Source organism: Mesocricetus auratus, unplaced genomic scaffold (genome assembly GCF_017639785.1).
Source record: "Mesocricetus auratus isolate SY011 unplaced genomic scaffold, BCM_Maur_2.0 Super-Scaffold_6731, whole genome shotgun sequence".
Taxonomy (NCBI): domain Eukaryota; kingdom Metazoa; phylum Chordata; class Mammalia; order Rodentia; family Cricetidae; genus Mesocricetus; species Mesocricetus auratus.
In genome coordinates, this window is record NW_024429185.1 from 2,995,393 (window position 1) to 3,006,124 (window position 10,732).

The following is a 10,732-nucleotide window of genomic DNA, read 5'->3' on the forward strand; positions in this document are numbered from 1 at the left end:
CCACTCAGGGGCCCTCTGGTCACAATCGCGAGGCATGACGGGAGTTGAAGTTTCTGGGTCGTGGCCGGAGAGCCGGGCAGACTCCTGAGAGCGGAAGAGCGGGAGTCGCGCGTGCAGCCATGGTCCGGGGTCGCGTGTCGCTCTGGGTCATCTGCGTGCTGCGCGTGGCGCTGGCCACTGTGTACTTCCAGGAGGAGTTTCTAGACGGAGGTGAAAGCGGTGGTTGTGGTGGGCGGAGCTCTTGTCCCCCGGCCGTGCCCCTGATGGCGAGCACGGGCGGCTAACGCTCCTGTCTCCCCACAGAGCGCTGGAGGAACCGCTGGGTGCAGTCCACCAATGACTCCCGGTTCGGCCACTTCAGAATCTCGTCCGGGAAGTTCTATGGGCATATAGAGAAAGACAAAGGTTAGTGTAGAGTCGGAGAACTAGAGGAGTTGGAAAGCCGACGGCACCCTGCCAGCGCAGCCGCCGCGCAAGCCAGGGTACTGAGTGACACACGTGCCACACCTCGCTTAGGTGTCCATTAGTTTAAGGTTGGGTGGGAGCCGGGCAAAGCTACACAGAGAAACCCTATGGGGGGGGGGAGGTTGGATATATTTTGGTTTTAGTTTTTGAGACAGTGTCATGTAGCCCAAGACGGTCCTAACTCCCAGCAGTCCTGGTGCTGGTTCCTTTTCATGTATCCTGTGTGTTTTGGGGGCGCTGTGTGCCCTGCCTGAGCCCTGGGGTGACAGCCAAGGTGCTCTGGAGTCTTCCTGAGGCCTGGAATAACAACGGGACCTACAAGAACGAGCGTTTCGTCCTTTTTTCAGTAGTAGCCCAAGACCACCTCACTTTGTGACAACAAGACTGTGTGTGGCACACACTTATGAGGAAAATCACAAGTTCAAGACCAGCCTGGCTATTTAGTGAGCTCTGGGCCAGCCTAAGATACAGCCATCTCTTGTCACAAAACAAAATAGGGGACAATCAAAATGAAAAAATGGGCCCAACAAGATGGCTCAGCAGGTAAAGGAGCTTGTGGCCAAGCTTGATGACCCGAGTTTGAGCCCCAGAACCCACAGGGTGGAAGGAGAGGAGAACCTATGCCTACAAATAAATTATCCTCCAACACCACAAAATAAATAAATGAATGTAATTTTTGTTTTGTTTATTTTCTTAAGATAGGGTCTCTATTTGTAGCCCTGGTTGCCCTGGAACTCATTGAGATCAGCTTGCCCTGGCTCTGCCTCTTGCGTACTGAGATTAATGGCATGCACCACCATAACTGGCTAATTAATGTAAGCTTTAGCGGGATGATGGTGAACAAGCTTTTAATCCCAGCACTCAGGAGGCAGAGGCAGACAGATCTCTATGAGTTTGAGACCAGCCTGGTCTACAGAGAGAGTTCCAGCACAGCTATAGCTACACAGAGAAACCCTGTCTCAAAAAACAAACAAAAAAGAAAACCCTGTCTCTAAAATAAATAGGTAAATAAAATAGATATTAGCAGGAGAATTAAAAGGTCAAAGTCGGGGCTGGAGAGATGGCTCAGAGGTTAAAAGTACCAACTGCTCTTCCAGAGGTCCAGAGTTCAATTCCCATCAACCACATGGTGGCTCACAACCATCTACAATTCAATCTGGTGCCCTCTTCTGATATGTAGGCAGAACACTGTATATGTAATAAAATAAATCTTTAAAAAAAAAGGTCAAAGTCATCCTTAGCTACGTAGCAATTTCAAGGACAATCTCGGATACACAAGAGCTTGTCTGGAGAAAAAAGTTAGTTTATCTGAGATAGGTTCTCTCTAGGAAACTGGGACCAGCCTGGGACTCCAGCCTTCTGCCTCAGCAGCGCGTGCCTGGCTCACAGGTGTGAGTCACTATGCTGGCAAGTTTTTGTTGAAACAGCAACACAGATGAAACTCAGTCACAGCTGCTCATTTACATATCCCTCGGATGTTACAAAGTAGTCAAAGAATTGAGGCGCAGACCCGGTGACCCACTGGGTCTAAAATACCCACCGCGTAGAAGGGGTTGGGGCTCAGTCTTGCCTCGTATGCACAGCCTCGGCAATAAAGAAGCTGGGTGCGATGACAGCCTCGGCATTACAGAAGCTGGGTGCGATGACAGCCTCGGCATTACAGAATCTGGGTGCGATGACAGCTTCCGCATTACAGAAGCTGGGTGTGAGCACAGCCTCGGCATTACAGAAGCTGGGTGTGATGACAGCCTCGGCATTACAGAACCTGGGTGTGAGCGCATCCTCGGCATTACAGAAGCTGGGTGCGAGGACAGCCTCGGCTTTACAGAAGCTGGGTGTGAGCGCAGCCTCGGCTTTACAAAAGCTGGGTGCGAGCGCAGCCTCGGCATTACAGAAGCTGGGTGCGAGCGCATCTTCGGCATTACAGAAGCTGGGTGCGAGCGCAGCCTCGGCATTACAGAAGCTGGGTGCGATGACAGCCTCGGCAATACAGAAGCTGGGTGCGATGACCGCCTCGGCATTACAGAACCTGGGTGTGAGCACAGCCTCGGCATTACAGAAGCTGGGTGTGAGCACACCCTCGGCATTACAGAAGCTGGGTGCGATGACAGCCTCGGCAATACAGAAGCTGGGTGCGAGCGCAGCCTCTGCATTACAGAAGCTGGGTGCGATGACAGCCTCGGCATTACAGAAACTGGGTGCGAGCGCAGCCTCGGCATTACAGAAGCTGGGTGCGAGCGCAGCCTCGGCATTACAGAAGCTGGGTGCGAGCGCAGCCTCGGCATTACAGAAGCTGGGTGCGAGCGCAGCCTCGGCATTACAGAAGCTGGGTGCGAGCGCAGCCTCGGCAATACAGAAGCTGGGTGGGAGCGCAGCCTCGGCAATACAGAAGCTGGGTGCAATCGCACTAGGAGATGGAGGAAGCCGGCCTGGAGGGACATGCTTTTAATCCCAGCACTCGGAAGGCAGAGACAGGCAGATCTCTGTGAGTTTGAGACCAGCCTGGTATACATAGTGAATTCCAGAATAGCCAGGGCTACATAATAAGACCCTGTCTTAGAGGGAGAAAAAAAAAAGTAGAAATAATAATATAAACTAATTTAAAAAGCAGAAACAAAGCCCCTCCCGCTTTAGGACTGAAGTGGACGAAAGGAGGCAGCTATGGCATGGGTGAACCACAGGGTGTGGCTGCTCTCTGCCCATTGTGATTTTCCTGTCCCGCCAAAACCCTGGTTAGTAAGAGCAGCAGCCCAGGCCTGGCGGCTGGGGCTCTGGAAATCTGGGGTCCCTGCATGGTCTCCGGGAACCATGACTTAGTCACAAATGGAAAGATGCAAGGAATTTAGACATGTGGGAGGTGGCAGGAGAAAATGGGGTCCCTGGACACAGAAGTGGGGGATTGCCTGGTCTGGGGTAGAAGTTAGGATGGGGCTCTGAATCCCATGTGGCAGTGGGGAGCCAGCTCCAAGTTGAGGCTTACATGCGTGTTGACTGTTGAGATGGGCTGTTGAGCTTGGTACCCAGCCTGACTCCATGGATTTGAACCCTAGGACCCACATAGTTGAAGAAGAAACCTGATTCTCACAAGTGGTACTCTGACCCTCACATGTGTGCTATGACACATACTCGCCTCATCCTAACACACATAAAAATAAATGATTATTTAAAAAATCTAAAGAGCCAGGTATAATGGTGTACATCTTTGATCCCAGCACATGAGAGACAGGGGCAGGCAGATATCTAGGATAGCCAGGTCTATGTAGAGAGAGTCTGTCTCAAGCAAAACAAAAGAAACAAAAAGACCAAAAAATGAAAGAAAGAAAAGACCAAGTTCGTTTCGGGGGGTTGGGGTTGTTTGGTTGGTTGCTTGCTTTGTCGGTTTTTGGTTCTGTTTATTTTGAGACAGGGTCGAACTATGCAGCCCTCACTACTGTGGGGGGCCAGTCTGGCTTCACACTCACAGAGATCTGCCTCTCTGTACCTCCCCAGTTATGGGGTTTAAAACACAAGCCACTCCAACCAGACATTAATTTTGGATTTTAATACTTTAAGTTATTTTACTTGTGTGTAGAATGTTCTGCCTGCCTGCATGTTTGTGCACCACCTGTGTGGTGTCTGAAGAAATCAGAAGAGAACATTGGATGCCCTGGAACTGGGGTCACAACCTGTCCAGAACCGCCACGTGGGGCCTGGGAATCAAAGCCGGGTCTTCTTCTAGAACAGCCAGTGCTCTTAGCTGCTGAGCCATCTCTGCAGTCCCTGGTTTTACTTTTGTTTTTTTGAGATAGGGTCTCAATGTGTATCCCTGATTGGCCTGGAATTCACCATCCACCTGCCTCAGCCCCAGAGTGCTAGGCTATGACACACACCTGTTCTGCCTTCGGGTAACACGGGGTAATAAATACCCAGAGCTGGTCATGCGGCTCACACGTGTCATAGCACTCTCAGTGAAGGCAGGAGGATGAGGAGTTCCAGTCAGTCTTCCTGTGCTGGCTGCATGTCAACCTGATGCAAGCTTGGCCATCAGAGACATCGACCCACAATTGAAGGAATGATCCTGGTATTGGCCTGCAGAGGAGCCCTACAGGCGTTTTTCTCAGTGAGTGACTTGGGAAGTCACTGTGGACAATGGTGCCCTGGGATGGTGTCCTGGGGCATACGTGCTGTGGCGCACGCCTTTAATCCCAACACGGAGGGGGGGGGGCAGAGGCAGGCGGAGCTCTGTGAGTTTGAGGCCAGTGAGTCTAAAAGGGAGTTCCTGGACAGTCTCAAAAGCTACAGAGAGAAACCCTGTCTCTCAAACCAAAAAAAGAAAAAGAAAAAAGGTGCAGGTCGAGCCGGGCGTTGGTGGCGCACGCCTTTAATCCCAGCTCTCGGGAGGCAGAGGCAGGCGGATCACTGTGAGTTCAAGACCAGCCTGGTCTACCGAGCGAGTTCCAGGACAGCCTCCAAAGCCACAGGGAAACCCTGTCTCGAAAAAAAAAAAAAAAAAAAAAAAAAAACAGGTGCAGGTCGAGCAAGCCATGGAGACAGAGCGGGCAGGCTGCCTTCCTCCGCGGCTCTGCTTCAGCTCCTAGGACCCTGGCCCCACTTCCCTCATGGTGGACTATGAGCTGTAAGGTGTGGTAAACCTTTTTCTCCTCAAACGGCTTTTGGTCATGGTGTTTATCATAGCAACAGAAACGCTAAGATAACTTGGCTAAATAAATGGGGAGTTTTAGACCAGCCTAGGCTACATGAGAACCTGTCTCAAAAAAAAAAAGCATTTGTTTTCTTCAGTAGCTACAACCTTCATTGTATATTCTTGCCTCATCGATATTAAGGTAGCAAAATTAAGCTTTTGCATATTACATCTAGAGGTGTGTGGCATAGGCAACGTGGGTATGCGCTGAAGAGACCAGAGAGGACACCTGGGGTCCTGCTCCCTCACTCTCCACCTTATTCCCTTAAAACGGCCTTTCACGGAATGTGGAGTCTAGGTACTTAGTGGCCAGGGAGTCCCAGCCATCCTCCTGTCTCCACCACAAATGCTCACACACGAAACCAAGTCATAGGCATGTGTAGCCACATGTAGCTTTTTAAAATGAGCGCTGGGGCTTGAAACTCCGGTTCTCTTGCCTCCACCCCAGGGAGGCCTCCCTCCCACCCTCTCAGCCATCTCTGCAGCCCCGCCCGCCGTGTGTGTGCCTGTGCGCGTGCGCGCGCGCGTGCGCGTGTGTGTATGCCCATGTGTGCGTGCGTGTGCGCGTATGTGTGCGTGTGCTTGCTGAGACACACATGTGAAAGGTGAAGGACCCACCATGCGGGTCCTGAGGACCCCGCTCAGACTCTGGCCTGCTGAGCCATCCTATTGGGTCTTGTGTTGATTTTGAGGTGGCTTCATGTAGCCCAGGCTGACCTCAAACTCCTGACCCGCCTCCCAAGTGCTTGGATGTGTGTCACCACTCCCACTATACATGGTGCTGGGGATGGAGCCCCAGGACTCATGCCCACTAATTGAGCTTCCCAGTGAGCTGTATCCCAGGTTAGTAATTTCATACCCTAAAGCGTGGCAGTGGCGGCATTGAGGCTGGGCTCCAGAGGGAGAGCCCTTGCTGAGCATGTGCCAAGTCCTGTGTTCTGTCTGCACCCAATATTAAAAACAAAGGCCGGGCGGTTAGTTAGTCCCTGCACTCGGGAGGCAGAGGCAGGCAAATCTCTGAGTTCAAGACCAACCTGGTCTGCAAGAACTAGTTCCAGAACAGCCTCCAAAGCCACAGAGAAACCCTGTCTCAACCATCCCCCCCATGTCCCTTTTGGGTGTGGTGGCACATGCCTTTAATCCCAGTACTCCTGAAGCAGAGGCAGGGGATCTCTGAGTTTGAGGCCAGTATGGTCTACATAGTGAGTTCCAGGACAGCCAGGGTTACACAGTGAGACCCTGTCTCAGAAAAAAAAAATAGCAAGAGTGTATTTTGTGTGTGTGTGTGACAGGTGATGCTGTAGTGGGGACACATGTGTCATGATTGATTGCATGTAGAAATTAGAAGACAGCTTTTGGGGGTTGCCGCTCCTTCTGTGACATGGGTTTAATTCAGGTCATCAGGCGCGACTGCAAGCGCCTTCACCCACTGAGCCATCCCACTGGCCCTAGCAAAGGATGCATCGCGTCCTAGGGCATCTGGGTGTGTGAAGCCCAGGTCCCTGGCAGCAGAGAACGGTGGCGTCCTTGGTGCACACTGACTGCCCTGTGCAAACAGGAGCTCTGTTGCTGAGGGCCACCGGGGACAGGAACTTGAGGTCCCAGCAGGCTGAGGAGAGCAATCCGTTCTGACTCCATCTTGCTCACTTTCTGTTGGAAGGCCTGCAGACAACCCAGAACAGCCGATTCTACGCCATCTCTGCCAGCTTCAAGCCATTCAGCAATAAAGGGAAGACCCTGGTGATCCAGTACACAGTGAAGCACGAGCAGAAGATGGACTGTGGCGGCGGCTACATCAAGGTGTTCCCCTCTGACCTGGACCAAAAGAATATGAATGGAAACTCTCAGTACTACATCATGTTTGGTGAGTTCAGCGGGGAGGCCAAGGGTTTCCAGCGTCACACTGAGGCCCTGCTGGCTGAAGTAACTGAGCAGTATTGAACCCATCCGACCCAAAGTTTGTAGCACTGTTAATCCAGCCAGCACAGGCTAAGTGTGCTCGGGACTAAGAATCAAGAAGCCAAAGGCTCTGAATCTGAACCCGACTTTTAAGATAAGTTTGTTTATTCACTTAATTTATGTGGATGTGTGTGCAGCACGTGCATGTGGATGGCTGTGGAGACCAGAAGAGGGTGTCAGCTCCCCTGGAGCTGGAGTTAGAGGTGGTGCTGGGAACAGAACCTGGGTCCTCTGCAAGAGCAGCCAGCTCTCCTTACGGCGGAGCCATCTCCGCAGCGCCAGTAACCTGGAGCCAGTGCTTTCCCCTCCTCCCTTTGGGTTCGGGACTTGAACTCAGACCTTCAGGCCTGGTGGCGAGTGCCTTTACTTGCTGGGCCATCTCACCAGTCCTGAACATGGCTGTGTGCTGAAACCCAGGACCTTGTAGACACACTAACCCTAAGCTACAACCTCACCCCTGAAACTTGTTGAGTGTTGAGACCACAATGAGCTGGCCACACACACGCACTCACACATATACACATACATCACACACATGAAAAAATGCATATATGCATGCATGCATACATACATACATGCATACATACATACATACATACATGTTTGTTTTGGGGGGGCATGGTGGTAAACCCTGCTTCCCCAGCCCCTAGGAGGGGGAGGCAGGAGGATCGAGAGACAGCATGAGGCCAACCTGGCTAAATAACAAGACATTGCCTCCCTGAGATTGAAAACAGTGATAAACTTTGGCATTTCAGTGGGTGTTGTGGAGGTTTCTTGTCCTGCCAGGTCCCACTGCCCTTGAGCCCCCAAATAAACACACAGATGTTATATTAATTATAAAACTGTTGGCTGATATCTAGGGCTTCTTACTGTCTAGCTCTGTCTTAATTTTTAACTAATTTCTACAAAAACATGTATTTCCATGTGGTCTTATCTTACCAGGGAACACCTGGCATGTCCTTTCTTCCTAGTCCCTACATGGTGTCCTCTCGTGGTTTCTCTCTGCCTACCTTCCCCAGAATTCTCGTCTCCTAGCCCTGCCTATCTTCCTGCCTCTACTGGCTATTGGCCAAACTGTTTTATTCATCAACCAATAAAAGAAACATATATACTGAAGGACATCCCCCACCAACTGGGGACACTGGATAGGTGAAGTCAACACATATATGTCCCAAAGTGACAAATTCTGGCTTCTGAAACAAGCCCAGACTGTCAGGTAAGGGACAGTGAACTTTCTGGTCACTTTTTTTTTTTTTTTTCGAGACAGGGTTTCTCTGTGGCTTTGGAAGCTGTTCTGGAACTAGGTCTTGTAGACCAGGCTGGCCTCGAACTCACAGAGATCCGCCTGCCTCTGCCTCCCAAGTGCTGGGATTAAAGGTATGCGCCACCAACGCCCGGCTACTCTGGTCACTTCTAAGAGTGTGGTAAAGCTTGAAAGATTCCGAGTATGGGCTGGTGCCAGGCTCAGTTGCTAGTGTGCCTGTCTGGCATGCTGCCTACCATGCCTGTTTAGCATGGAGAAAGCCCTGGGCTCCATTGCCAGAACCTTGAAAAGCAGGCACCATCCCAGTTCTTAGGAGGTAGAAGCAGTTTAAGGTCATCTTTAGCTACAGAGTTTGAGGCTAGCTTGGGCTACAATGACACCCTGTCACAAACCCATCCAAAAGTGTAGAAAACAAAATAAAATAAGACTGGGGAGATGGCTCAAGGGGTAACTTCTTATTCATGTAAAAAGCCAGACATGGCTGTGTGTGCCTGCAGTCCCAACACAGGCCGATCCTGAAAGCGCCTCAGGCTGGCCCGTCCAGCTAAAAGGACCAGCTTCCTGCTCAGCGAGGGTCCCTGTCTCAAAGGCGTAAAATGGCAATTGAGGGCCAGGTAGTGGTGGCTCACACCTTTGATCCCGGCACTCGGGACGCACAGACAGGTGAATCTCTGTGAGTTTGAAGCCAGCCTGGTCTACAGAGTGAGCTCCAGGACAGCCAGGGCTGTTACACAGAGAAACCCGGTCTCAAAAAACAAAAAAACAAAAAACAAAAACAAAACAACAAAAAAGCAAAAAGACAAAACAGCACAAAATGCCTTAACTCTTTGTTCTTTTTAAATTTTTATTTTATTTTATTTTTGTTTTGTTTTGTTTTTTTCGAGACAGGGTTTCTCTGTATTGTTTTGGAGGCTGTCCTGGAACTCTCTCTGTAGACCAGGCTGGCCTTGAACTCACAGAGATCCTCCTGCCTCTGCCTCCCGAGTGCTGGGATTAAAGGCGTGCGCCACCAACACCCGGCTATTTTATTTTTTATAATTTTTATTTGAATTAAATTCAAACACTAAAATGAGTGTTTCTTATTTTAAAGAACTAATGTATTTGGGGACTGGAGAGACAGCTCTTTCTGCTCTTGTGGAGGACCCCAGTTAAGCTCTCAGCACCAGAGTAGGGTGGTTCATTGTCACCTGTAATTCCACATCAGAGGATCTGACTCCTCCTTTTGGCCGCCACAAGCACCTGCATGCTCGCGTGCGCACGTGTGCACGCGCGCGCGCGCACACACACACACAGAGTCACACAAAATAATCTTTTAAAAGTTATTTGTGCCGGGCGTTGGTGGCGCACGCCTTTAATCCCAGCCCTCGGGAGGCAGAGGCAGGCGGATCTCTGTAAGTTCGAGACCAGCCTGGACTACCAAGCGAGTTCCAGGACAAGCTCCAAAACAGAGAAACCCTGTCTCGAAAAAAAAAAAGTTATTTGTGCAAGGCACACATGGGCCCTGGTGCACATATGGAGGTCAGAGGACAAGGTGCAGGGGTTCCCCAGGACGTGAGCCGTCTCTCCAGCTCAGTCGTTTGCTCTGAGGCGGGAGCTGGACATGACACCTGGGGTGGAACTGGCAGTCTTCCCGCCTCAGCCTCCCAGCACTGTGACCACAGGAGTGGACACATTTCCTAGTGTGCGCTGCTTCACAGTTGGGGCAAGGTAACTTGCAGGAGGGACCAGTCACCAGACCTTTGCTTCTGTCCTCTGTGAGGTCAGAATGCCCTGAACAGAGGTGTTTGCCCCTTGTGTCCAAGGGCAATGCTTAGCCTAGTGTTTCTGTATGCTGATACAGTCTGGGAGGAAGTTGAGAGCACTTCATTTTTTTTAGGACCTGATATTTGTGGATTTGATATCAAGAAAGTTCATGTTATCCTATATTTCAAAAACCAGTATCATTCAAATAAGAAGTCGATCAGATGCAAGGTGAGCTCCCTAATGTCACAGAGAGTGGCTTATCCATCTGCCCTCATTCCTCCCTTCCTCCTTCTCCCTCCTTTCCTTCCTTTTTATTCCTTTCTTTCTCTCTCTCTCATTCCCATTTTATTTTTTAAGCTTTTATTGTTTGTAATTGTCTGTGTGTGTGTGTGTGTGTGTGTGTGTGTGTGTGTGTGTGTGTGTGTGAGTGCAGTACCCACAGAAGCCAGAAGAGGGAGTTGAGTCCCCTGGAGCCACCTGACATGGGTACTGGACACCAAACTCTCGCCTCTGTGAGAGCCGATGTACTCTTAACCACTGAGTTATCTCTTTTCCTTCAGTTCATCTCACTAAATGGCCCAGATGGCCTCAAACCTCATGGTCCTCCTCCTTCAGCCTCC

At 50.7% G+C, this 10,732-nt stretch overlaps 1 protein-coding gene across 1 annotated transcript in view; it reads left to right on the forward strand.

Moving 5' to 3' along the window:
• The first annotated feature begins 23 nt into the window (after positions 1–23).
• Positions 24–10,732, forward strand: part of Calr3 (calreticulin 3) — a 20,663-nt gene continuing 9,954 nt past the window's right edge. The window contains exons 1-4 of the mRNA XM_005087087.4: positions 24–210; positions 304–405; positions 6,807–7,010; positions 10,246–10,340. Coding sequence (XP_005087144.1) covers positions 120–210; positions 304–405; positions 6,807–7,010; positions 10,246–10,340 — 492 coding nt within the window. The 5' untranslated portion in view covers positions 24–119. The remainder of the gene's footprint in view (positions 211–303; positions 406–6,806; positions 7,011–10,245; positions 10,341–10,732) is intronic.